Source organism: Salvia miltiorrhiza, unplaced genomic scaffold (genome assembly GCF_028751815.1).
Source record: "Salvia miltiorrhiza cultivar Shanhuang (shh) unplaced genomic scaffold, IMPLAD_Smil_shh original_scaffold_455, whole genome shotgun sequence".
NCBI lineage: Eukaryota > Viridiplantae > Streptophyta > Magnoliopsida > Lamiales > Lamiaceae > Salvia > Salvia miltiorrhiza.
In genome coordinates, this window is record NW_026651553.1 from 683,244 (window position 1) to 709,118 (window position 25,875).

The window sequence follows — 25,875 nt, forward strand, 5'->3', positions numbered from 1 at the left end:
AGTAAACTAGCTGAAACTTAAATTTATATTTTGTAGAACCTAAATATTGATTTGATCTAGTAAGTAAATAGGATTCGCAGGTGTAGGCCCAATAAATCTAGTTATACTAAAAAAAAAAAAGATGATTACAAATGGTCTTAACTAGAAAGTGGGCTTCAATTCTGGGCCGTAGTTATATTTTGAATTGTATTTTTCGGAAAACTTGTCTGCATATTCCTTTTGAAATTGATATCTAAAATTCTAATAATCTGTGCACCACACTGCACATGGTGTCAGACCTTTCGAAATTAATAGGGTCAGGATTAGGTAGTATATTTTCCTCTGGTATTATCGTAGTATCCATGTCCATGTTATTTTTACTTATAAAGCAGTGTAATATTGCATATATAATTATGTATTTTTTGAAAATTGCATTACACATATATTTATAGTAATGTTAATACATGAATGCAATTTTGAATTCATATGTATATAGTTTTATGTTCAATATTGTGTAGTTTTGTTAACATCATGCAACTTTTGAATTCATATGTAGTAATTAATTATGAATCATTTGAGAATTGCATTACATGCATTTACGCAGTTGTAAAAATACTATATTATCTAAAGTTTGGGTATTATATGATCTTTCTCCTATATAAATATATATATATGTATACATGTAACTGATTTTCCCAATTCATTTAGGCTGTCCAACTACTACAAAAAAAAAATCCCCTAGTGACATAAAAGTTTGGTAACTATTATGTGTGTCATAAAAAATAATGACATTTGATAGTGTAGTTAATTACTAATAGTTGTACTTTTAAATGTCACTAATTTTTATGATACGAATATTAGCTATTAAGCCTCATGTCACTAATACAAACTTTTCTTTGTAGTTAACGCTAAAACAAAATTACAAAAACATGTCATATTGATATGCAATATATATCTATTGTAAGGATCTTGATTTAAGATTGTCTGTGTTTCCTAGTCAAATTCACTTTGCAAATACAAAGGTTCCCAAGATATTTATTTTCCTTTTTTTGGGTTGGTGGCTTCTTTATTCAAATTTCTGTTTGTTTTTTTCAACGATGTTGCTACTCTAATACTCCAATACTACGATGAATCAGAAATGAATAAACAAACAAGTGAAAAAAGTAAAAAGTAAGTAAAATGAACAAAAGCTGTTTTTTGAACTGTGATAATAACAATAAGCCAAGATAGATAACTGTATTAGAATTCAGTCCCAACAACTTAATCTAATGCAATTTTTAGAATTCACAAAGAAAAATCCAACTCTTCGAAGAAATGGATGTTACCTAGTAGTATTAATCAGTAAAATGATGCACAATTTGAGATAGATAATGATCAATCTTCAGTTTCTTCTCTCTCTCTTGGCACAGCACCAAATTTCTGCACCAACAAGTCCACAACCAATGGCACCAGCTGATCACAAGGCACAGCCTTCTTGTACACATCTCCCAAATGCGAGTCGCTCCCGATCCTCCCGCCGAGGAACACGTCGGCCCCCTCGACGATCTTTCCGTCCGCGTCCCTCGTCATGCACCCCATGAACCCGATATCGGCCACCTGCACCTGGCCGCACGTGTTAGGGCAGCCGGTCCAGTGCATCCTCACGGGCCTCGTGACAGAGACGAGCCTCCCCACCTCCTCGGTGACCTTCAAGGCCCGCGCCTTGGTCTCTATGATAGCCTGGCCGCAGAACTGGTTGCCGGTGCAGGCCACGAGGCCCTTCATGAGGATGGGCGGCTCGGGGGAGAACCTCTCCGTGAGGAGGGGCTCCCCGAGCAGCGCCTCTAGCTTGGAGTTGTGGATGTTTGGTATGATGATGTTCTGCTCCACCGTGAGCCTCAGCTCGCCCGACCCGTACGTGTCAGCCACGCGTGCAAGCTCGTCCATGTCGTCCGCCTGAACGCGCCCCACGGGGATGTGGAGGCCCACGAAGCTGTACCCTTCTTGCTTCTGAGGATGCACCCCAAAATAGTCCCTTCTCTCCCATTGGCTGTCCACCAGATCCTCGCCCGACGCTCTCTCCAGCTTCGCCTCCGGCATCCTCTTCACTACTTCCTCCCTGAACTTCTCTATGCCCTGCATCATCATACAAATATGTTATCAAAATGGAGCCCATCATTCCCTTAAAAGGAGGGATAAATGAGTGATACTCACGAGTTCATCGATGAGCCACATCATCCTTGTTTTCTGCCTGTTGCCTCTGGTCCCGAGGTCCCTAAAAGTCTCGAGGATCGCCCTGCAGACGGGGAGGATGTCATCACCGGGAACCCACGCATCAAGAGGGATGGCCTCAGCACATCTCTTGGGGCTGAAGAACCCTCCCACCAGAAGATTGAACCCGAAACGCCCATCCTTTGTGGCCGGCATGTATGCAAGATCGTTTATGTGCGGATGCTCGTACAGATCGTGTGATCCTATCACACACACATTCCACTTCCTAGGCCTGCAATCACCATTTTCATCAAAACACACTCGCTACCTACATTTGCAGAGCAAGATGAAGAGCACATGACTTACAAGTTGGTGAAAGAGGGATTTCCACGCGAATTAGCAGTGATGTATTGAGAGAGGAGATTATTGTAAGGCCTAGTATCAACAATCTCATGAGGATCAATCCCGGCAAGAGGGTTCCCAACGGGGTTCCGGACGTTGTCCATCCCACTCTGCAGGCTTGTCAATCCGACTTCGTCAAGGCCTTTCAAGATCTCGGGGACATCGGCTAGAACCACGCCACGGATTTGCCAGTTCTGCCTTGTGGTAACATCAGCGCAACCATCCTTGCCGTATTTCCTAATCACACTCGCCAGATACCGTGTTTGAGCACTCGTTGTCACCCCATTTGGCAGCTTAAGCCTCATCATAAATCGACCATCTGATGTACCATCATCACAATTTCAACATCAGATCCTAAATTCATGTTTCCAATTTTGCAATCATAAGATACAGTTACTATATAGGTAAACACAACACTCTCTCTCTCCCTATAAATTTTGCAATGATATCATAAGTAAACAAAATAACTCTCTCCCTCTCTCTCTCATTTATGCATATCCTTCAAGAAATGAATGATGTAAACAAAAAATTGAAGATTGCTGCAGCATCTGCTGAAAATTGAGCCGGCATAATATGCCAAGTAAACACAACACACACACACACATTTATGCATATCGATCCCTTCATGTTATTCAGATAAATGAATGATTATAAACAAATTGTAGCTCCAAAAATTGACGATTGCTGCAGAATCTGCTTAAATTGAGGTGGCACAATATGGTACGGATTGAATCGATGAAAAATGAAGTTGAGATGAAGATGGACTTACAGTGATGTTTTCTCCGGTGGAAAAGGCCGAGCCATTTGAGTCTAACATCAACATCATCTTTAGTGAGCTTCGATTTGTCGATCTCTTCAATGGGGATTTTGGAGAGCTCCTCAATTCCGTTTTCCATGAACAGTTTCATCGGCTCCTTCTCGATCTTCACCTTCTCCTGAGGATTTATCCCTTGCCTGAACTTCTCCTTGAGCACGAAGAACCCATCTTTCTCCTCAACCCTCGGCTCCAGCCTCGCGGCGTCCACCTCCGCTGCCCCGGACACCGGCGGAGCCGCCGTCTGCGGCGGGGTGGCGTGGGACCTCACATTCTTGAACCTATTGTTGCTACTAATTGGCAGTATCGATGGTGCCAAGAACTTCACATGAAGCGATGACATGCTGAAGGGAGCTCAGTTTGACTATGGCGGCGGCGGCGGCGGAGGGTGGCGGTGATGGTGGTGGTGGTGGAGGTGAGACCATTTTGTAGGGTGGGGGGAATGGACTTTAAGAGGTGTGGATGATCAAGTGTTTTGGTCTCTTGAACATTGCTAAAGGTCATTTCTCTATGCTTAGGTGACAGTTGCTATGTTTTGACTGAAATGCCCTTAGTTAGTTATTTTATAGGGGTGTGGGGCCGCCTCAATGTGGCGAGTTGAGGTGGGGGTGTTTTGGGAATTACTGGAAAGTTAGAGGGGGAGATGGCTTGTGGCGGTGTGACGCTTTAGAGATAAGGAAAAATAGAGCAACTCTAATCTAAGCCTTTAATTTCGAAATTGAGGTCTTTTGTTTTGGCACTATATTTGGGTTGTTTTTCCTACCACGCACATACTTTATTGTCCCAACATCAAGTATCATAAATTGTTTTCATCCGAAAATAGTTAGATGGCGAGATAGGTTAAAACTTTTTAAACAATATTTATATTTAAATTTAAACTTATATTCATGAATTATATATTTATAACGTAGATCTTACTGAAACCCTCCTATTTCTAGATAATCTATGATTATGATGCTTCGAATTTGCTTAATTAAGTTTTTTCTCCAAATAGAAATATAGTATTCATATAGTTTGTTATGTATGGATATTATTAAATCTTTGTAGTAGGTAAAAATTTCATATACGATCACCAAAATATTAATAAACTCTGTGAAGTGGCACAAAGCAAAATCCATAAATTCAAGAGTGAAGTGTTGATTCCAACACGACTTAGAAAAACAGGCCTCGTAAAATTAAATTCTCAATCTATCTTGTCATTAAATACTTACTAGTATGCTCGCCCGTGCGATGCACGGCGAACATCGAAATCGAATAATAATTTAAATAAATAAATATAAATAAAATAATTTATACCAATTACTCAATAAAGAACCTGAATTTAAAAACATATAAATTTCCAATTTTATAGTTTTAATAGTTGATTTCTTTTAAATACATTAATTGATTTTAATTGATAATGAATATAAATATATACAATTTTAAAAAATGAAAAACATATAAATGAGTATGAATTATATATTACTCCATATAGCTATAATCCATTCAAGCCATGTTTTATTATTATTATTATTATTATTATTATTATTATTATTATTATTATTATTATTATTATTATTATTATGCCTTGCTCTAGGGGCAAAGCTGAGGCACTCAAAGACTCTCATTTGTGGGAGGTATTGGGTTCAATCCCGCCTGCGTGTACTGATGTTTTCTCACCTTTGAGTGGTGTTGTATTCATGTCTGCATGCGGTGTAGTTTTTCCACCGTTGTGTGGTTTTGAGGTCTCGCCTGCATGCGAGTTGCATAATTGATTATATTCGGATACCTCTTGTAATAATAATAATCTTCATCATGTTTGAAAAAAACCTTTATTTTCTTTCTTAAAGAATTGAAAATTAGTTGAAAAATGAAAATATTTTTTTACAAATTAATATAGTTAGTTTTCATTGTTAATTAAATAAAATATACTAAAATCATTATATCTCATGAACCAAATTAATTGGTCTAATATTAATGTAAAAATATATGAACAACCCCTAATTTTTTCTTTATCACCTAAGCGGTCACGACTTTTGCAAAATAAGGAAATTATATATGTGCGTCTTTACATTCGTTCATTTCCCTCTTTATTGCGCTTTTGTTTCTCCTCATCACTTACATTTTATAATTCGATTCTTATAATCTAAGTGAAAAATAAAATGTATACACATTTATTTAAATAACTTTTAAAATTTTGGGAAAAAAACTACTCCATTTTTGTTACTGAAAAAATATTACCGTTAAATAAATTATATCTCCCTATAATATATAGAGTTTATAAATAAGATATGATTTTTTTTTTCATAAACAAAATTGCTTGATTTGTTAAATTTAATCATGTACCATTGAATAATAATGTTGCATATTTGAATTGGATTTCAACTGTTACTTTTAAACTCTAATACAATATTTATATGAACAATGATATTATTGGTGAGTTGTGAGATGATACACGTCAAGGAACTCAAAAATGATTCGAGGAGTTGAAAATAAGCATAGATCGAAAAATTTCCGAAAAGGAACATGACAATAATTATTTTTATATATAGATTATCAACTGAATGAGTATAATATTAAATTTAATGAGTATCATATATTATTAATTAAATTTATAAATTAAAAAGTAAATAAGTTAAGTCAATCTCATTTTGAACAAATAATACTAAATCATCAATATAAAAAAATAGTTAATAATCTAAAAATAACAAATTGGTTTAGGAATATGATACTCATAAATTATTATCAAAAAATAGTTAATAATCTAAAGGAGTATATTATGTGAATATTTAAATTATTAGTAATCTACAATCTACTATAATATATTAAAAAGACATATTTCAATTTCAATTTTCATTTTTATTTTTTAACTTTGTGTTTGCCTTTTCATAATATCAATTTTTATTATTGTGTAATTTTCTTTATTTTTTTAATATATATTAAACTCAAATATATTCAGTTAAAATTATTTTTTATTATATTTATAAATATAATAATTGAGTTTTATCAATTTATATAAATATAGAATTTGAAAAATGTTTCTCGTGCATTGCACGACGTGCAAATGCTAGTTATAATTGACATCACACATTATAACTATAGAGTATTAGGCGCTATACAAAAATAAATATATATTTTCATACACAAACACAAACACAAACAATAAATAAATAATTATAAGCCATATCTAAAGTTCTATAATTTTAATCAATATCCCACACATAGTTAAATAATTTTAGATCTTTAATTAATTAAATTAAAATGAATTATTAACATGCCTAACATAATAGTTTTGGGCAACTTATGTAATATTATTAGAAGCCCATCCGCTTCAAAAAAAAATTATTAGAAGCCCATCATTGTATTTTTTAGAGGGATTAAAAGCTCATAATTAAATACAAATAATATAAAGAATATGAAAAAGGAACCGTGAATGCCCTACACAATTTTATCATTTTCAATACAAACCCGCCGCTGCATCCTCCTCTTCTTCTTCATGCTGTCTTTTTTTTTTCTACGGCTTCGTGTCTTTCTTTTTCTTCACCTTCTTCTTTTTCTTTTTCTTCACCTTCTTCTTTCTTCTTCGTTTGTACAATAATTTCACCCTCTTCTTTTTAATTTCCATAAACAATTAATAGTTGTGAAATTGGGACGATTCCCAACTTTTACGGTTTCTGCCTCTGTTTTCGCCTCTGAGATTCGTCCCTCCGGCAAGGCCCGCCGCATCACCGCCGTCTCCGACGCACCACCGGCCTCTCCATCCCAGGTATGTCCCTTCTCTCTTCCCCCTCTCTGGTCCCTTTCGATCTCTCTCTTTCTGCCCCCTCTTGATCTCTCTCTCCCTCTGTCCAGATTGCAGTGGCAGCTGCGAGCCGCGACGGCGCATGCAGCGCCGGCGGTCGTCGCCACGCCGCGGTGGCTCACGGCTGCTGCTGTCATCCCTTTCTTCAATCTCTTTTCTTTTTCTCTATTTTATGGTTTTAATACCTTAAATTAATAAATCTCTAATTATTTCCCTATTTCAGGGAATCGACTAGCGTCGTTGCTTCAAGACGTCTCCGGCGGCAGATCCGTTTCCAATTTTTGCAAGAAAAGTTCTTTATGCAGTACACATTTGTTCAATTTTTATTTTTTTTTGAGAAAACACATTCGCTCAATTGCTTTGCTTAAGCATATCGACTGACATTTTCTATTCAAAACTAGTATACGCCCACCCGTGCGTTGCACGGTAGACGTTATTCTTATATAATATTTTAAATAAATAAATGTAAAAATAAGACATTGTGTATAAATAAATCGAATTTTAAGTTCTCACTAATTTCGTATTCTTGATACCACAACGTACAATTAGCCATGTGTAGAAAGAGGTGGTCTTCGGTACAACCGAGTGTATTGTACACCCGGGTTGCACCTGCTCTCAAACCTTGGTCCGCACCCTGACCTGAACTCGCATCATGACCCGAACCGTGTAAATGATACTATTCTGAGTGCGAATCAATTCGATTATACGGTACACCAGTTGTACCCAAATTTTTGTAGTGTAGAAATTGGTCTTGACAAAAATAAACTAACACGTGAGAATGATTAATCTTGACTTTTATCGGCGTTGCTTAAATGACAATTAAAGGAAATTGTCTCCATCTACAATATATAATATATTGGTACTTTTTTTATTTTTTAACCTATTTTTTTACTTTTCATAATATCAAATTTAATAATTATGAATTCTTCTTTAAGTTTTTATTTTTTCAATATTCAATTTAAATATATTCAGTTAAAATTAATAGTTTATTATATTTATAAGTATGATAATTAATTAGTACTAAATTTTTTATAAATATAAAAATTTGAAATGTTTTCTCGTGCATTGCACAGGGTGCAAAAGCTAGTTCAAATTTAAATGACAATCTTAGATCAACATGAGTCAATGACATTCTTATAATCATTTTTTTTTTTGTTATCTCCTATAGGAATTTGTGCTTCCAAAACATAATATTCAAATCTTGTTATCATGAATCGAGTTTCTTTGCACAATCCATTTGCATGATCATTGTTTCTCAACAAAACAGCTGGAGTTCCAATCTTTAAATATATTTTTACGATTTGGTACTCCTAAACCTTTGATGTTATTCAAGAATTTTAGTGTATATACATGTTGTACCAAAAACATAAATAAAATTAACCAATATTTGGTTTTCTAATTTAAAAATATATAAGTATTAACTTATAAATATATAAATATATTTAATTATAAAAAAACATATCAAGAAAATCATTCAGCTAAATTATTTTCTTGGCCCAACGGATTTTGTTTTATTTACAAAAACTTAATAATGTTTTTAGTAATTTAATATTAAAACTATAAATATAATATAGAATAAATTAATAAATAAAAAATAGAAAAAAAATATTTGATATAAGAAACACACATTTGAATTCGTAACTTGAAAATATATTACTAAATACTAAAGTATAAAATTATTATATACTTAATTTAAATTTAAAAAAATTATTATTTAACTTATATAATAAACAAAAGTATAATAAAATCAATAAAAAAAGTATTGGGATAATATGATACGTTATCAATTTGATGATAACTATAAATATAGCATATATATATATATATATAACATTATAAGAAATATTATTGAGCTGAATCAATTCTTTGTAATAATATATATATATATATATAATAAATAAATAATAAGCAATAATATGAAACAAAATGTAGTCTAATAATAATAATAATAATAATAATAATACAATTATATATTATATGTCATACAATATTACACAACATATAATACGACATAATATGCAATAAGTATTCTTAGAAAAAAAAATAAAAAAAAATTCTTACACAATAAAATGCAATAATTGGTTATCTAAAAAACACATATATGGGCAAAAATATTGATGTAGTTGATTGTAGTTATTTTTCTATTAGTATAAATTAAAGAAGCATAGTGGCTTAGTGGAGTTATGAAATCGTGGCTGCTATAAATAACTGCCAAATTAAATACAATGAATTTTAACAATTTAAAAATATCGCCGATTAATTTTCGACAATTCAAAAAAGATTTGAATTTAAACTCCAACAAATCAGTTTTAAGTAAGACTTTACAAATATTCGGTCGGTTATGATTTTTAAAAATTGGCGGCAGTGGTGGCCGGAAAATATAGCCGTTGGACTGCTCTTTTATATATAATATAGATTTGCTTATTAAAAGGTAAATTGGGTAAGAGTTTTCGTTGTCATGTGCAACATAATCAATTACTAGTACGTCTACCCGTGCGATGCACGGCGAACATCAAAATTAAATATGTTAAATAAATATACGTAATAAACAAAAATGACATGTTAAATAAATATAAATATTTAACATAATTAAATATAAGCAAATGAAATTATTTAAAAATAATAATAATCCACATCAATAAAGGAATAACAAACCTGCATCTGAAAATACTAAAATTTTCAATTTTATATAAAGTGTAATGACAATTATAGTAAATAAATATATTATATACTCCCTCCGTCCACGAAAGAATTACCTACTTTTCCTTTTTGGACGTACACAAAAGAACTTCCTACCTATTTTTGGACTATACCCCACCACTTACTTTTCACTTTTTCATCATTTCCAATACTAATTACAACACATTTTCTCCACTCTCAATACATTCAACAACTTTTTCTCCACTCTTAATACATTCAACAACTTTTTTCTTAAAATTTGTATCACTCCCTCCTAGGAAGTTCTTTCGTGGACGAAAAGAGTATAATATTAATATTATACAAATTTTAATTATATTTAATTGTTAAAAAAGTAATATTTAGATATTGTATTTATATATTCTATATTTATGTGATTTTAAATATCTTAGCTTTTGTAGAAAATATTATATAAAATTAATTTCATAACCAAAATTTAGAGTTTTGTAACCCTTTGCAGAAAATATTATATAAAATCAATTTCATAACTAAAATTTAGAGTTTTGTAGCCCATGCGATCATATTATCAAAATTTGCATAATTTTATATACATACGAAATCTAATTACAAATACAGATAGAAATATCTTAATATAACATAATATAAATGGAGATAGAAGTTCAAGTTGCTACCAATAATTAAAAAAAATATGGCCACCAACTAATTTACATGGAGCAATTTAAAAGATAATTTAAATAATATTTTTCAAATCCTCACAAATTATTTACACTATTTATTCCTTCTGTGAGCATACACCTTAAGAAAGTGTATAGTGGAAAAATAGATGTATGTCGGTTTAATAATAAAGTGGTTAACGACACTAAAGATCTCAAATTCGAGTTCAGTCACGTAAGAATTTATATAAATTTTAATTTTAAAGTAACATTATAATAAATGAAATAAATTATTAGAATAATCCATACACATAACAAAATATATGAAAACAATCAAATACTCTACTATTCTTACCTCTCTACTAAATAGTTATAAATGCTACAACATGGGGAAAAACTATTAATATTTATGTAAAATTAAATCATGACTTAAGTGGAAAAAATAAACAAAAATTTATAATAAAAATAATACAGACACTTTAACAATTAAAATTACACAATTGTATTTCCATAATAATCATACACACACAAAAAAAGGTTATGCGCAGATAATGAATCAAAAAGCAAAATGAAATTTAATCTAAAAAAAAGCAAAACGAAATGAAGCAAACAAAATAAAACGAAAAAAATAAAAATAAAAATAAACAAATAATATAAAAAAGCAAAATAAAATCAAACAAAAATAGATAATTGAAGAAAAAAAATAAAATAAGAGATGAGAGAGAAAATTATTTTGTTTAAAACTTTTAACTTGTGATAACTTTATTAGCTTAACTCCATTTTTTATATATTATATATCAAATTAAAGCTTTTTTCATTATCTTTAAATTGATATGCATATTGAGTATTTTTAATTAGTCAAATTACACGAATTTTGAGAAGAAAGAAAGAAAAAAAATGAAAAGATAAAAGGAATGGGAAAAACAAATTGAAATAAAGCAAAAATGTTGGAATTCGGTTGAATAAGCGCAAGTAATAGTTTAATAGTTGATGTTTTTAAATTTTGGCGGTAATTTTTTACCGTTGAAAACTGCATTTTCATATATATATAGATTATATGCATCGTCCAATAATTCATAGAAGTGAGTGTGGGGTTGTAGGGGAAAGGTCGTATACATTTTCAATATTATTATTATTATTATTATTATTATTATTATTATTATTATTATAAACAAAATCTCATATTGAAATATGTGAAGCAAAAATACAAATTTAACATGTTCAAAAATAATACGAAAAGGGTAACTTTTGGTGTTGGGTTTTTTTTTTTTGGGTCGGTCGAAGGGAATTTGAGTTAGGAGTCTCCCATGTTAAGTTTTAATAACTTAATCATAATATTTTGTTTTATACTATACACGTAAGTGTTCTTTCCCCTGCAAGTATCTTTGTGACCGATGGCTATTTTCTATATTAATATTATGAAACTATATGTGTTTACCGGCGTATAGAGTATTTACATATATAAATAATACTTTATGTTATTACAATATATAAATATGAGGTCATTATCTTTCGAGAAAGTTTTTATTATGGCAATTTTTTTGGTCTTTTAAATCATTACACAGATATATTTCACATAATATCTTTTTGTACACCAATCACAAATATTTGGACTTTGGTAACTCGATTATTATTCTTGCAGTACATTTGTATTCATTTTCATTGTAGAATATTTATGAAATGATGATGGGACAAAATAAATAAATAAAAAAATAGGTTCGACCTAAATTAGGAGTCCTTATCACATATACAATACAAGTCAACTAGGACTCCAGTTTAGCGTAATGAAAAATAAAACAAATACATTAAAAAGATGAAGTAAAAGACAAGAGTTGGGATGGCCTCACAAAAAAGTGAAAGGTCAATATTACTAGAGACTGGAGAGGCAACATATTATATCGAGCCGCCTCATTTTTATATACTATTTTAAATGTTTTTAACATAATGATTAAATGGCAACTGCATTTTTAGTCAAGTTGCAAACATGTGTGCCCCTTGGATATTTTGTGCCGTACTATTATCGTCCAATCTTCTACTGTACTACTATTTTGAATTAATTTTTTTTTTCCTCTCAGTTCGTGTTAGCGAAATTCTTAGCGTTTCATGTGTAATAAATAAAAAATAAAAAAAAATATTATTATTATTCAACATTAGAGAATAAATGAGTAAAAATGAGTTGCCTCGCCTAAATAAAATTTTCTGTCACAATAAATATGTGAAAATAATAAAAATATATTTTCGCTTCTTTTTTATTAAAATTAAATGCAACCTCATCCTTGGCAAATGAAGATAATTTAGATGCTCAAATAGTATTACTGAAATGCAGATATTTTATCCAAAGGTTTATTTATAAATTATAGGTGTTATGCAATAGGCATTTTGAAGATCTGTAAATCAAGTTTCTGTCTAGGGATCTACGTGTCTAAAGCTAAGTTAGTTAATTAGATCTGCGCTTATATTACATAGTATAAAATACAAGTGTCACAATATAATCCATGTGCACTATGCTACAACGTAAATTTATATTTAAGGGTTGCTATTCTGCATCGCGGTTTGGGGTTTTGCATTGCTTTGTCGTTGCCTCGCCACCTAATCATCTAATTATATCACGTAAATGATATTTTTATTAATTATAAATAATATTTGTATTAATAATAAATAAAATTATACATATAAGACATACTGTAAATAATACTAGTAGTTTTTATAAAAGCAAGTTTCATTATCATCTGTGTTATTTATTGTTATTAAAATTTTGTTAATGTAATATAATTGGCTCGAGTCGGATCTGATCGAATTTGTCGTGACTAAAATACTCTTAACAGAACAGTTAAAGATGTCCTATATACGGACTCCTACACAAAAGAATTTATGTATATTTAATTATCATGGGAATTGGGAATAACATGCAAAGTTTTGCATAGGACAAGTTGTGTATATTTAATTTGTCGTGAGAATATTATTTAAATGCCTTTCTCTTTATTCCATTCCATGACAAATACTATTTTCGTCAAAGAAAAAGAATCAACTAATTTTTCAATCAAACTCTGAGCCACATAATCAATTTAGCTTTTCCATATAATTAGATAGTAATTTACATATCACAGTCAAACTCTAAGCCACAAACAAGAAATAAGTTATCATAAATATGCATAACAAATATATTCAAAAGCAACTCATATCATATTCATCCGAATCAAAATCAGGAAAAGCAAAGTTTGATTTTAGCATGTTGGATCCCCAATAAAACAAAGGAAAAACTTTTAAAAAATCGACCACGAATCGGAATCAAGAATCGAATAATAGGATCTAGCCATGATTCCACCATCCACACACAGACACAGCAGCAAAACAACTGAGCAAAAAGATCATTTTAGTTTCCTCAATTTCAATCATTTTCAATGCTTAGAATAGTATATACACCAATTATCAACCTCATTTCAAGGCTCAACATCATGTAATAATCCCATCTCTAAACTCCCCGAAACTAACGAACACGACGTCCACCGGGAAAGAAACCCTAGAGCCAACCGTCCTACAAAAGTTAGAAGGGTGAGAGGAGAAGAGAAGTTTGTCGGGCGACGCCCTACCTGAGACCCCGTTCATGGATGCTCCGTGTCACAACCTATACAAATATCACCTCAAACTTGGCACACGGGTGGCTCTCTATGTGCTCCCTGAAACCCGAATTCCCGTTGAATTTGAAGGTGTATAATCCCTGCCTCTCTGTGAGCCCAACAGGGTACATCTTGTAAACTTTTAGCTCATTCCCACCTCTTATGCTCTCTGGCCTCTCACTTTTCCAGATAGGGACGTGTTTCAGCGACCTAAACTTTTGCACAACGGCAGAGGATAAGGCTTCGAGAGTCAAATTGTCTGACCTGCATTCAGATACAAGGCATCAGTACCAACGAACTGAGTTTTACTTGAATGGTATTAATACTAGGCTGTGAAGAATTTCATGATTATAACTAGATTCGGAAAATGCAGAAATCATGCGCAAACAAGAACAAAACATACCTTAGGAAAATGGATTCCATCTGAAACCTCCCTCTTTCCCTGACATATATGTGGTATGTGGTTTTTGAGTCACGGTTACACTTGCAGGGACGATTTTGAAACTCTGGTCTCTTTTCATCTTTTTCTTGGATTTTGGTTGCCAAGTAAATGCATAAACGACATGATGAATGTACTGCAGCCATATCAACAAGGGCCTTAAAAGAATCGGATGGCCCCTCATATTTCCACCTGAGCAAAAATAGCCAACACATGAAAAAGGCCCTCGACATGTCAAAAGCTGTTACATTAACAAGCATATAGAAAAATGATAAGCAGAGAAACGCATTCAAACTTGAGGAAAGATTACATCAAGGTCATTACTAAAATACAGACCTCAATGATTCATTAAATGCACTCTCGTTGTCACCAAGGTATTTCATTCTCTTGGCAACAGAATCAACGTCTGTGAGCTCCTTGATATGCAGTAACGAACCAGGACCAGGAGCGAAATCTTGGATATTAGGGGCGCCAATCACCACAGGAATAGTGCCTAAATTACATGAAATCCTAAATTACACCAATTCAAGAGTTGCAGCCGACCCAATAGAACCTTAAGCAAGTTCCAGAGTGTAAGACTACACATAAAAAAATTGCAAACTGACAGGATTGTCCTGAAAGAAAAGAAAAAACGTTCCACAAGTAATCATGATGACTTGCTTCAAAAGGCTTAAGCGTATAGTAGCGTAAACCATGCATGTATCAACTTCTCCCAGAATAGACAAATCAAGTTGTTCCAACTTCCGATTTTTCACCAATGCAAGAAATTGTAAAGATTACTGGGGACTCAATTCAGTATCTTTCATGGCACATTAAACTGTCTTAACTTATGGAACCGTACATAAAAATACTGTAAATATCATATATACAAATATTATGTGGAAGGAGGGGATTTATTAGTTCATACAAAGTATACATAAACAATACTACCAGCAGAGGCCTATTTACAAACATAAAATTCAGCAACCACAAAAGAAGAAAGAAAGAAGAAATGTAATACTTTACCTGCAACAAGAGACTGGAAGAACTTTTCAGTAACATAATCCTCTTCATTCGAGTTCTCAAAAGCCAAGCTAAACTTATAACGCTTCAATGTTTCCACTTTATCCACTGAAAACATGGGAAAACAAAAATTTTCATACACATCCAATTAAGTCAAGTCGAAAGACAGATGGATCTAGAGCATTAAACACACAAATTTCAACTCTACATAAACTCAACTACAGTGCCAACAACCATCCACTTATATCCTTTATCAATTTTTTTATCTTCATATTTGCATATCTACGTTGTGCTCAACTGTAAAAAGATTTTTACAGTTTTCCAAAGTTGACAGGTTTCAATAGTGCTTCCCAACAATTGGAACCTGTAATCACAGGATAAGTTTCCCAAAAAGCTCACTTACAGCAATACAACAAAAATTCAGCAGCATATGAGGGAAAAAGAAAGAACCTATCACAACAAAATTGAGTTTACGTATTGATATACCCAATCAGAAATGATAGGGTGCATTCATTTGTAGAGGTATGCTGGTACAAGGTGAAATCAGGGGAGAATAACAGGAAACCGAAGGAGTTATGGGATTTTTCGGAGGAAGATTAATTGGTAAATACAAATTTATTTCTTATATTGACGTGTATAGAATTCCCATAACTTGGCACATAAAAGCATAAAATATAATTTCATATTCAGGGTTGAACTGAGGTGAGGTATCACCTTTTCCATCACGATTTCGATGGCAACCTCCATAAGAATCAATTTTGATGTTTGCCTCTTCAAGTCCAATCAATGCTTGCAGCCGAAAGTTCTTAGCAGCACAATTAGAAATGAAAGCAGCAGCAATAGCACTTCCAGTTTTCGGTTGAAGTGGAGCCATTATATCATATTCAGCCCAAGAAAAATATCCCACAGGCACATCTGATGAAAGACTTGTTGTCATTACAATATCATATCCCCTACTGTAACATAACAAACATACCACAACCAAATTAGTGATCGTGCACAAAATACGAATGCTAATCTAGTTGAGGCCATCCAGAAACCATAATGATGAAAACATGAACCAAATGAACTGCAATGACTATTCCTTTTTCTTTTGGCTCAATATACACAAAGCATGGAAGCTCATATTTTAGTAACCATGAACAACTAATGGCTTGAGATAGGAACAGAATGGAATAAGAAGCAAAAGCAACCACTTTTGTGCTTACCCACCGTCGTGCCATGGCAATATTATTCTCAGCATAGTATGAGGCTGCTTCCATTGACCTAAGCACAGCTGCAGTGCCAGATGGCTGAGGAGTTCCAAATCCAGCATCAGGTTTCTTACTGGATTCATACCCAAACTTACATCCGACAACACAGGTCTTAAACTCCTACACGTCGTCGTACTATGTAAGTAAAAGTGTTGCACTAGAATCTCAAAATTGATACAGAGCTACCAAAAAAAAATAAAAAATCCCAATTTAAATGGCTCATAGCTAATTGCCATTGTAGCATCCAGATTATCCATATACCATATTTATGAGCTCTTACCAAAGCAGGTAAATCAATAATCTCAAAACTTATCTGCAACTCAATTTGGATTGTTACAATAAATGATCAACAAACATGAGCCCAAATGTCACAAGAAACACAAATATCATTCTACTCTATGCTCAACACTTGCCTACTTACTAATTTTCCTAACAATCAACGAATTAAACAGCTCCCACCCAGAAAAAGAAAATAATTACCTCTTCACCTCCGTTTACCAAAATTGGGTCTTTATTGAAATCCCTAGAATAAGGCACAGAATCCTCCTTCTCCAACCATGCTTCGCAGCTGTCGAACTGATCCGCGACCGGGTCAGAGCGATCCGAGCCGGCGAATTCGGGTGTCCGCGACGACACCGTTCCGGTGAAGTGGTAGAAGGAGTCGGTCCACGAGTTGACCATGTCGACATTCTTGACCATATCGAGACGGCCCAGAAACGCAATCTCTCCTATCACCACCAGACCCACCAAAATGGGGAGATAATTCGACCATTTCTTCTTGTTTAAAGACGCAGGTGACGACGATGATGATGAATACGACGTTGATGGGATGTCCGGATCGGGCAATTCCTCGGGCTTCGGATGCTGTCTGAAGTTAGCAGTAGCCATAAACTTGAATCGTAAAATATGGTAAACGATTGTTATGGGTAGCTTTGCCCACAAATGGGACGTATTGAATTTGAAGAATTGGAGAGAGGGAGAGTGGTGATTCAATATCTTGATGTCGAGGCGTCCGCGGAGGCGGAGTTGTTGAAGGCGCAGAGGGTTTTGGTGGACTTACCCCGACCGGTTCTCTCAGTTTCCATATTTCTTAATTTATTTATTTTCTGATTTTTATTTTCAATTTCGACACTGATTTTTCTTATGACGAAGAAAGATGTAGGGGAGAAGAGGGGGAAGACTCTTAATTCACAAACTTTTGTCAATTTACGCATTCCGGAGAAGTAGGAGTCGAATTAAAACTTTTAAAAATACAAAACGAGAAAGGTTTGATATACTTGAAATTTTGGTGGAAGCTTGTGTGATCTAGATTTTGATCAATCTCACTGAAACACATAAAAATTAACAGTAACATAATTATAAATAATTATTGAATGTAAATGTTATTAAATGTATATCTAAATTTTGATTTATCTCATCAGGAAATAATTTTTTAATGGAAAAAAAGTTTGATGTTTTATTAGTAAATATTATTCTCCAACTAACCACAATTATGTGACCAACGGCAGCCTTTTATACATTTCTCATTGTTAGTTAGCTCGTTTAAATTTAGAAAGTGACCGTAAAGCTAAAAAATTATTGTAATTGAAAATAGAGAACTACCAACTAATATCTAAAATCAGGTGTCGAAGTAAACTAATATCTAAAATCATTTCAGAAAGACAGATATTTCAAGTTAGTGAATCGAAATTCGAAAATAGAATCTCAAAAACACTTATGAAATGTCTTATATCTATGACTACGGCTGATATAAACAAGTACTACTCCTTCCGTCCCACTATAAATGGCTCAAAACTTTTCGATATGAGAATTAAAGAGAATATATAAATTAGTTCAAAGTGGTAAGACCTACACTTTTTTAAAGGTTAAATTTTTCAATTTATGAAAACAAATCACTTATAATGAAACATCCCAAAATGAAATACAAACCACTTATAATGGGACGGAGAGAGAGTACTTCATAAAATTTTGAAATCTCCAATAAATAGTGTTTTAGTTGTTTAGAATTAATTTTAAAAAAGGGTTTTGGTATGCGAATAGAATTGCCACTTCATATTGTCTACCATGACTATTATTTTGTGGAAGTATTGATTAACCACTCATCAATTTCCACGATATATTAAATGACCAAAAAATTCAGAGGCAAGATAGCTAAGAAAGTCGACCCTTTCCTTTCCTATCGGCTATCGTAGACTTGACTTCAGAGGCAAGACTTCCCAACTAAAATAGGAGTAACAGGTATGTTAAACTCAGCTTTAAAATATGGGGAAAAAAAAAAAAAAAAGGTGATGCCTCTAGGAATAATTCCAACTAAGAGAGGGGATTGTTATGCATTACAATCCACACAAAAGCATATTAGTTGAACCTGCATGTATATAATACACAATTTATGTGCAGAATTCAGAACCACCATCATTACAGCTCTAACAATTAAAATGGAGAAAATAATACTTACTCCCACAAAAATGTATTAGCAATATCACTCAAAATTTAAAAGAGCAACAATATATATACATTTGTGGAGTAAGCAAATGCAAAAGACTCCCAACACTAAACTACAAAGCTCACAAAATTGAAAGCAGGAGACGGATGTTCACCTAGACATCTAGAGACCATTTACATCCCCGTCCACATAACCTATAATCCATAGGAGGGAGAAAGCAGCTTCTTTACACAGGTAACTATATAAATCATTATACATATGCATCTCCATCTCATCTACAGGTCAAGTAAATGAGTTTGTGCATGCATGAAGCTTCTGTTCCTAGTAATCTACTACGACAAAGGATATGGTTCTTGGTTTTAGGATATCAAAATTCCACGGGATCACGTCCTTCCTATCAGCTCAGCTCACATGGACTCAACTTTATATGTTACCTCGATTGGGCAATGCCAGGGGAAACTTGAAATCTTGAACCTCATTTTAATCTTCATGATCCTCTTTTAATAGTAATGTCCACAGGGGCTCCCATGTGAAAATGTATTTCAAGTTGGAGAATAAGCACAGGTCTCAATTATTCAACACACAATCTGCTGGATGCCATTCCTTTGAAGACACAATCTGCAAAAAAAAGGGCACCAGGATCAAGAAGAGAACCAAGAGTTTATTTTCATAACAAGACTTGCAAAATAGAATTCAACTCTACACATTACTTGATCCTGATGCGATCCATCCTCTAAAGCTATCTTCAACCTTTTTGCTTGAGACTCAGAATTTAGTGTACTTTGATTGTCTTCATCCATAAAATTCTGACCTGTCCCCTCTGTAGAAAAACCTAATAATGTGAATAAAAGTGACGATATGATAAAGAAAAAGGATGATCTATACAAACTGATATGGACTCTTTCCAACTACTACTTGGATTTACACACTCATGCATCGAACTTCAGAATTTGTTTTTGATCGGAATCAAAACCCAATTCAGTTAGGAAGCAAGTAAATAGTGTGCAAAATCGATCCTCTATCTCTTATTTAACCATCCAAGCAACTCAAGAAAAGAAGATGTGAAAAAAAAAACATGTCATCATTATCATTCCTCAAAGAGCAGAAAGATGTAGATGTATAAAGCACAAGTTCAACACCAGAGATTTACAGTCACCAAAGTACGAAGCATAATATGCAACTTTTAACCGTCAAAGCATAGAAAGCAATTACAAACAATGTCATCACATAACATATTAACATTTAACCATGACTTTTAAGTTTTAACATATACTGTATATAAAGCACCCCTTCCATTAAACATTCCAAAGAAAAGTAACATCATTTTAAGAACTTATAATTTCTAGAGACCAATAGCATGAAAATTGTAAAACAGTTAAATGGATCTTTCTTTCCTCTCGCCAAATAGGGAACAAATAAAAGTAAAAAACTTTAGAATCTAGGGCGCGTGGTTAAGTTAAAGCATAGAATTAGAAAGCAATTGCAAAACTGTCATCATCATGCAACATATAACTGACCCTAAATGTGTTAGCTTATTAAAGAAAATTCTGAATTTGTATATGAAACAACTAGCACTCATTCCATTAAACATTTCAAAGATAAAGCTACAGCATTTTAAAAACATGCAATTTCTAGAGCCCGATAGGATGAAAATGGTACAAAGCCAATACAAAATTTGTCTAGCAAAAGCTATATAACATAAGGTTGATATCACTTTCTGCACCAAATAAATAACTACTTACCAATTGTACATGAGGGTCAGAGGATTATGTGATAGTAGAGTAAGTACTTGAGAAATTGGGTCACCTTTTTCAGAATTTTGAAACATCTATTGTAGAGAAAGTTCATCTGTCCCGCCATTACATCATGAATAAAGTCAAAAAAGGAAAGAGGAGAGAAGAAAAACCTAAGGATACTTAACTCTTTCGAGTAATTCATACATAAAAACTGATAAGGTGGAGGATAGTTTTGTATGCTCAAGTGGACCCACAAACAGATAAAACATAAACCATGATTACTCACAAGTAGATCATAATAAAACATGCCTTCTTTCTTCCGTGTATATGCTTTTCTATCATCAATTATACTCGTCATATGCATTAACGGATATCTTTATGCACACAAAAGGAAATTAACAAAAGATAATAGAACACTCACATAACAACCGGAACAAACTCATCAAGAATTTAAAAGTTTGACCTCAACAAAGAAAGGCCAAGTTTGACATTGATGGTTTTGAGATTACCTCTACATAGGTCAATTATGTCCTGTGAACATGTTTGTGTTCCATAAGATATCATCCCTTCCCCTTGTTTCCATGTCCTAATAAGCTTCATTGATGTGGATACTTTAGTAAGTGATGGATGACAGTGCACACCCACACGCTTGGAATGGTGTGTCCTCCTATTCTCAAGAGATGCATGGGGATCAGCTGAAGTACTACTGTGAATAGGCTCACCCACTGCACACTTACTCTTTTGCCAACATCTATTACGCGAAACATCATACTGGCATAAGACAAAAGTAACAAATATATTTAGTTTTGTACAGTTAGCCCAGCCCCAGGATAAGAATTCAACAACATTAAGTTTCACGAACCTGGTTAGAAGCATTGTTCAAATTGATCAACTGCTTCCGAGATATATTTATGTCTCTCAAGTTGTGCCCTGAGCATCGTGCAAGCACAGATTTCGATTGGTACAACTGTTCAACAAATGACATTTCCAAATGATAGAGATATGAATTGTGTTTCCCATTTGTCCATGCTGTGCATTCATCCTGCAGCCAAGGAAATTGAGTGGCAAATCTAAACACATGTATAGACTAAAAAGAGCACCACTGCGACCATATTACATACTAATCATATAAAAGCTTTTAAGAAACCAGCTGTGACCATATCACATGCTAATAATATCGAAGCTTTTAAAATGCAATATTTCATCAAAAAAACAAAAAACAGAGATAATTGATAGTACGTTTTACATTACCATTAAAATGTTAATGTACATTTGGGAGCACATGTTGATATGTATACATTTGGAAATTTCTTACCCCTTACACAAAATGGATACTAAAATGTGTTTTCATCAAATATTAGACAAAATTATAAATAATTTCCATAAGGCTCTACATCTAAAAGTCCTAAGTCGCAACTTTTTCATTCTAAAGAGCTAAAGACTACTTCGGTACCTACATTCCCTTAGTAAGAATAGAATGCAGAATATATTCAACCAAATCTTGATAAGACCTATGTGGCCATGGACATATTAGAGAGAGAGAGAGAGTGAGAGGAATATTGTTCATAAGACAGAAACATCTATTGGCGGCAAATTTGAACATAATGTTGCAGTTCATTTGATGAATCACTAAGTAACAAAAATTATAGTAAGACTACGCCAACGTTGACAGCCTTATAATATGAAACTTGGCTATTACACGTGCATACATGCAAAAATATGATACCATCACTCTCCAACAAAAAGAACAGCTGAGAATACATTTATAGCTTCAATGCTTGATCTTAAAATTCAATGCAGAATAAGCTAATATTTGTAGAAATTCAGTGGGCCCGGCTGAGTTACGCCAAAAGCCATACATAACAAGTGCTTATCAGTTTCAAATTTTTTTTATTACAATAGTTCAGTTTCAGAAGAAAAAGGATGGTTTATTAGTGACGGCAGTGGTTGTTTTATACATGAAGGCGGAGATAACTCGAAGAGTCAACCATACTTTACCAGTTGATTGTTGTTTTAACCCATTACTAGATGATAGTATAAATTTGGCCATCTTGTATATCTCGTTGGTATTCAACTGGACATTTCTCCAACAACCTATCATTCACTGCAGCTCTTTTGAGAATATCCAATTAGTCAAGAAAATCCACATTACTTAAATGGAATTAAAACCCATCCAAAATTACAATCATATTTCATGTAGAAGGCCTTGCCCTTGCTAACACCTTCGCCATAACTTAAATCACATAGTTAAACAAAATGTTCCTTCAGTCAGCAATGGATTTCAGCTCTTCCTTGTTTTAATAATTCAGTACAACAGACCAAGTTCCTAAAGAAGCATTCATATACAGAATAACATACCAATCACTGAATACAATGAAATTGAAGGACTGAACTCAGACTTCTTTTTAAATGTCTTTCTTTAAATAGCTCACAAAGAGCCATCACACTGTCGACCCTTGCTTCCCACGAACTCGCTCAAATGTGACATGTATTTCCAAAAAGGATGGTATGCTAATCACTAATATATATCATCTAAACGCTTCCGATCTGTTATCACGGACAAAATAACCTGTCTAACATCAATATATCATAATCACCAAGTCAATTTCAGGTTTTTTAATAGCCGGAAAGGATATATAAATTTCCATGAAAATATAAACTCAAAAGCTTCCATAACAGCAATGTTTAAGATACATGGAACAGTCAGGTCAGTTATCCTCCTTCCTCACCGAAGTAACATATTTCAACAATAAAAATAATTTCCTCCTTCATATTCCACACAAACCAATTATTACAGAGTTGATAGTGTTTCCTTTCCGTATAGAAATTAAAATCCACCATTGAGCTTGCCTCGAAAACAAAAATCTAGAGAAATCACGGAGGATCGACGAGTAACAGCCTAACTTAAGCAACATTTACATAAATACTTCCAACCAATCCACTGAACACAGGATCTCCTGCAATTAAGCCTCACACACTATTGCATCGTACAGCCTCAGAATCGAGAGAAGAAAAAGAGGAGTTACCGGCGTCACATTCTTCGAATGGCGAAAGGGATCCTTGCAGTTCTCAACAGTCAAGGACGATGCATCCGAGTTCGACCGAATCAAGTGGTAGTCGCAAACTGTATCAGCCGCCGCCACCGCCAGAGGCCGACGCTGAGTCTCCGAACCCAAAATTCCTTCCATGAGCAGATTGTGGTGATCAAACAGAAGAAAAATATCTGGGTAAATGAAAGGAGAAGACAAACCCTTGGCCAAAATTTGGGAGAGAGAGAGGCGGTGTGAGAGAGAGAGTGAAGGCTCCACATGGAAACGCTTTTACACGTGTCAATAGCAGCAGTTGAGTGCCACGTCAGACCAAGGCTGATAAATATCTACAACAACCAACGCCAGTCAGATATTTTTTCCCCAGTTGTCTTCACTTGCCGCTTCCTTTTTCCGTTTTTTTTTTTGGGTAGTGTGTTGAAAAAACTATGAACATTTTAGAAGAGAGGTTAAAATAAAATAAAGTTGCATAATGCATGAACAAGAATTACACTCTTAGGGCACGTTTGATAGCTTTATTGGAATAAGTTAATATAGATAAAATTTAAGATATGTATCATACTTAAAGTAAGATTAATAATGTATCTTAGTGTTTGGTAGATCAAGATTAAAATGTAGATAACATGAATCAATTGTTTGGTGATTTAGATTAAAATCTAGATTAAGTAATCAAATTACTCTTCTACCCTTATATAAATTTAAATAAAATTAATTCAAAAATACTTTTAAAAGAGTCAAATTATCCCTACATGGCTACATTGGCAACCCCCAACCCCCACACCCCCCACACGTGTCTCCAAGTCTCCAAATCCCCACCCCCATCCCCAACACGTGTCCCCCCACCCCACCCCCAACCTTAACCCCCACCAAATCGAAAACCCCATTTGCAAAGAATTACTCCATATCTCTGTAACTCGAAATTCTCCATTTGCAAAGAATTACTCATTACTCCAAGAATTACTCAAATAAAAAAAATTCTCCCGTCCCATGTTTCTTTTCTTCCCCATCGAACAGCAGCGATGAGAATCACCGCCGGCGAGTCTATCCACCTCCTGCTGTAACATCGTTGCATATTATCCATGCTCAGTCAAATCTCCGCATGACAAATTCAGCATATCTTCGTTAGACTTCAATTTTTCCGAGGAATTGAAGCGTACCTTGGTTTGATTCAATTGCTTCCGTCGAATTTTCTCCAAAGACGATCAGAGTTCCGGTAGCAAGCGCAGAGAATTGGGGGATGCGAATTTGAAAAATTTAATGATTGAATTTGAAAAAGTTAAGGGTAATTATGGTAGAAATAAAGTAGTATAAGAATCTGGAAAATGTATCGGAGGGGGGTGGCCGGTTGGGTATTGCTGATACTACAGTGAATTTACACCGGGCCAGCCCTTTTCTCAGGGCCATGTTGGATGTGTTTACAAGAAACCAAACACCCATATAAGCCTATATCCCTTTGCTATCCATCCGTTTTACAACAAACCAAACGCACCCTTAAATTGAAACATTAGTTCACTACAATCACAAACGACCTTCTAATTTTTTGACAGGACAAACGACCTCTTAATTATTATACTAAATTAGAGCAAATACCATCTTTTATCATATTCTCCCGTCATTTTTTAATTGATATACTTAACATATGAATACTTTTATCTGCAGTTTCCTATTATTAATTCTTTTCAAATAAATTAAATCATTTGTGTGATTGAGAACTAATTCAACACAATGGATTTGCACATCGAAAAACAAGTAAAAAGAAATGATAAGTGTGCGGCAAATCATCTTTTTAATATATGCATAAGTCATACTTCGAATAATAGCAATCTCAGATGCTTCGACTCGCATTAAATAATTGCAAAAG

General features: G+C 33.6%; 3 protein-coding genes and 1 long non-coding RNA gene across 6 annotated transcripts; 1 reads left to right on the forward strand and 3 right to left on the reverse strand.

Annotated features, from left to right (window-relative positions):
* Positions 1-1,159: 1,159 nt before the first annotated feature.
* On the reverse strand, positions 1,160-4,094 carry LOC131004755 (ferredoxin--nitrite reductase, chloroplastic). The gene is made up of 4 exons (XM_057931507.1): positions 3,341-4,094; positions 2,536-2,890; positions 2,173-2,461; positions 1,160-2,094 (listed from the first exon to the last, which is right to left on the reverse strand). Exons 1-4 carry the CDS (start codon positions 3,726-3,728, stop codon positions 1,354-1,356), a joined length of 1,773 nt encoding a protein of 590 aa, XP_057787490.1. The 5' UTR covers positions 3,729-4,094; the 3' UTR covers positions 1,160-1,353.
* A 2,643-nt stretch (positions 4,095-6,737) lies between these two features.
* LOC131004782 (uncharacterized) lies at positions 6,738-7,563 on the forward strand. Its single transcript, XR_009095101.1, has 2 exons — positions 6,738-7,130; positions 7,390-7,563. It is a non-coding gene; the product is annotated as an uncharacterized LOC131004782 (long non-coding RNA).
* A 6,270-nt stretch (positions 7,564-13,833) lies between these two features.
* Positions 13,834-18,251, reverse strand: LOC131004756 (glycoprotein 3-alpha-L-fucosyltransferase A). The gene is made up of 7 exons (XM_057931508.1): positions 17,269-18,251; positions 16,748-16,908; positions 16,250-16,491; positions 15,539-15,643; positions 14,870-15,026; positions 14,498-14,725; positions 13,834-14,358 (listed from the first exon to the last, which is right to left on the reverse strand). Exons 1-7 carry the CDS (start codon positions 17,674-17,676, stop codon positions 14,103-14,105), a joined length of 1,557 nt encoding a protein of 518 aa, XP_057787491.1. The 5' UTR covers positions 17,677-18,251; the 3' UTR covers positions 13,834-14,102.
* Positions 18,252-19,224: 973 nt separating this feature from the next.
* On the reverse strand, positions 19,225-24,425 carry LOC131004759 (cold-regulated protein 28). Of its 3 annotated transcripts, none has more exons than XM_057931512.1 (5): positions 23,994-24,425; positions 21,830-22,009; positions 21,477-21,738; positions 19,942-20,051; positions 19,225-19,849 (listed from the first exon to the last, which is right to left on the reverse strand). In XM_057931512.1, exons 1-5 carry the CDS (start codon positions 24,153-24,155, stop codon positions 19,799-19,801), a joined length of 765 nt encoding a protein of 254 aa, XP_057787495.1. In that variant the 5' UTR covers positions 24,156-24,425; the 3' UTR covers positions 19,225-19,798. The 3 variants fall into 3 exon arrangements, with proteins under 3 accessions (XP_057787495.1, XP_057787494.1, XP_057787493.1); XM_057931511.1 differs by having other exon boundaries at positions 19,942-20,063; XM_057931510.1 differs by having other exon boundaries at positions 19,225-20,051.
* Positions 24,426-25,875: the final 1,450 nt, after the last annotated feature.

What these genes read in the sequence shown, in the direction of transcription:
- LOC131004755 (XM_057931507.1), bottom strand. Translation starts at nt 3,728, where the DNA reads ATGTCATCGCTTCATGTGAAGTTCTTGGCACCATCGATACTGCCAATT. An exon ending in CCACCGGAGAAAACATCACT is followed by an intron (nt 2,891 to 3,340) that starts GTAAGTCCATCT and finishes ATGGTACATCAG; the next exon opens with ATGGTCGATTTATGATGAGG. An exon ending in TGTGGCTCATCGATGAACTC is followed by an intron (nt 2,095 to 2,172) that starts GTGAGTATCACT and finishes ATGATGATGCAG; the next exon opens with GGCATAGAGAAGTTCAGGGA.
- LOC131004756 (XM_057931508.1), bottom strand. Translation starts at nt 17,676, where the DNA reads ATGGCTACTGCTAACTTCAGACAGCATCCGAAGCCCGAGGAATTGCCC. An exon ending in CTTCCAGTCTCTTGTTGCAG is followed by an intron (nt 15,027 to 15,538) that starts GTAAAGTATTAC and finishes CATGTAATTTAG; the next exon opens with GCACTATTCCTGTGGTGATT. An exon ending in ATGGAATCCATTTTCCTAAG is followed by an intron (nt 14,359 to 14,497) that starts GTATGTTTTGTT and finishes ATCTGAATGCAG; the next exon opens with GTCAGACAATTTGACTCTCG.
- LOC131004759 (XM_057931510.1), bottom strand. Translation starts at nt 24,155, where the DNA reads ATGGAAGGAATTTTGGGTTCGGAGACTCAGCGTCGGCCTCTGGCGGTG. An exon ending in TGAACAATGCTTCTAACCAG is followed by an intron (nt 21,739 to 21,829) that starts GTTCGTGAAACT and finishes GTCTTATGCCAG; the next exon opens with TATGATGTTTCGCGTAATAG. An exon ending in CATAATTGACCTATGTAGAG is followed by an intron (nt 20,052 to 21,476) that starts GTAATCTCAAAA and finishes GTTTTTCTACAG; the next exon opens with AGGGGACAGGTCAGAATTTT.